This window comes from Poecilia reticulata, linkage group LG7 (genome assembly GCF_000633615.1).
Source record: "Poecilia reticulata strain Guanapo linkage group LG7, Guppy_female_1.0+MT, whole genome shotgun sequence".
In the NCBI taxonomy this organism is placed as follows: domain Eukaryota; kingdom Metazoa; phylum Chordata; class Actinopteri; order Cyprinodontiformes; family Poeciliidae; genus Poecilia; species Poecilia reticulata.
In genome coordinates this window covers 30573331-30574741 of record NC_024337.1, presented here as the reverse complement: position 1 = coordinate 30574741, position 1411 = coordinate 30573331, and the positions used below count along the sequence as shown (strand labels likewise).

General features: G+C 43.6%; 1 protein-coding gene across 1 annotated transcript in view; it reads right to left on the bottom strand.

Annotated features, from left to right (window-relative positions):
* The window catches only part of LOC103468112 (C-type mannose receptor 2-like), a 6874-nt gene extending 5959 nt beyond the window's left edge, over positions 1 to 915 (bottom strand). The window contains exon 1 of the mRNA XM_008414963.1: positions 879 to 915. Coding sequence (XP_008413185.1) covers positions 879 to 915 — 37 coding nt within the window. The remainder of the gene's footprint in view (positions 1 to 878) is intronic.
* Between the last annotated feature and the right edge of the window lie 496 nt (positions 916 to 1411).

The window sequence follows — 1411 nt, the reverse complement described above, 5'->3', positions numbered from 1 at the left end:
CCCCGTCTGGAGGGGGGGCGTCAAGGCCCCATCTGGAGGGGGCGGCGCGCTGATTTATGTTTTCCACCTGAATAATGTGTAGTTGCGCCACTGGTTTCACCGTTAGCTGTTTGCACCTGTCAGCCGCAGTTAGTGACGATACCTGGTCAAACTGAAGCTGGTATCACTGAAACGATCCGATACTTTGTGCAAAAACATGTAATTTGCCTCTTAAGTCTAAAAGAACTGTTGTAATTCAAATCTTGGCTTCCTAAAAAGAAGACGTCACTCTAATGCATTTAGACCGAAACCGTTTAGTATTTTAACAGCAGCAGGAAATCAAATATGTGAAAATGTTGCAAACTAAAAAAACAAAAACAAAGCAATAAGCCTACCCTCGTTTAGTTATTAAGAACTGAACTGACAGCTGAAATGACGCCATGACTTCTTCTTTCATGATGTGTCGTTGTGTTTATGTCTGATCTTCTTACATGAAGGTACCAGAAGGCAGAAGATCAATATTTCACTATCAACCTGCACATAACTGCTCATCAGACTCTGAGCCATTTATTTTAACCACAAATAAAACAATAACAGTCAAACTTTGAGTTTATTTTGTGAAAGTCAAATTTAAACTAACACATCTGCATGTTCCTAACTATTATTATATCATAAAAATATATTAAATGTAACATTTCCTATGTTAATCTTAAAGTCTGAGTTTCTGCTAAGTTTCTAATATCACCAGAGCAATAAAACTTTGAGGTCTTTTCGAGCTGCAGATACGCGTTTTTGAAAACACTGAGTATATTTTAACAGAGAATGTTTTAGATATTGACCTCCTGACCTCACAGTGGTAAAAATGAAGCGCTGCTCAGAGGAAGCAGGCGAAGCCTTACGTGATGCAGCGGTGAGGAGGTGAAGCGCGTCCATCATCTCTGCTGCTGCAGCCTGACTGCAGACCTGCAGCTGCTTATTGTTGCACTTATGATTCTGTTGTCACGGACATGCAAACCAACCATACAAACTATTTGCATTTTTTGCTGACAATACCTGAAGCATTCATGAAACTTCATACTATTCAAACCAGCGTCATTTACATCCTATTTTACACATCACTCATTTCCCTCAAGACGCTGAAGAAAAGATGGAGAATATTTCTCAGAGCCAACCTGGTGAGATGTAAAAAGTTCCATCCATCCATCCATTTTCTTCCGCTTATCCGGGGTCGGGTCGTGGGGGCAGCATCTTCAGAAGGGAGGCCCAGACTTCCCTCCCCAGCCTCTTCCAGCTCCTCCAGGAACCCCAAGGCGTTCCCAGGCCATAGAGAGACATCGTCCCTCCAGCGTGTCCTGGGTCTCCCCTCCTCCCGGTGGGACCTGAACACCTCACCAGGGAGGCGTCCAGGAGGCATCCTGACCAGATGCCCGAG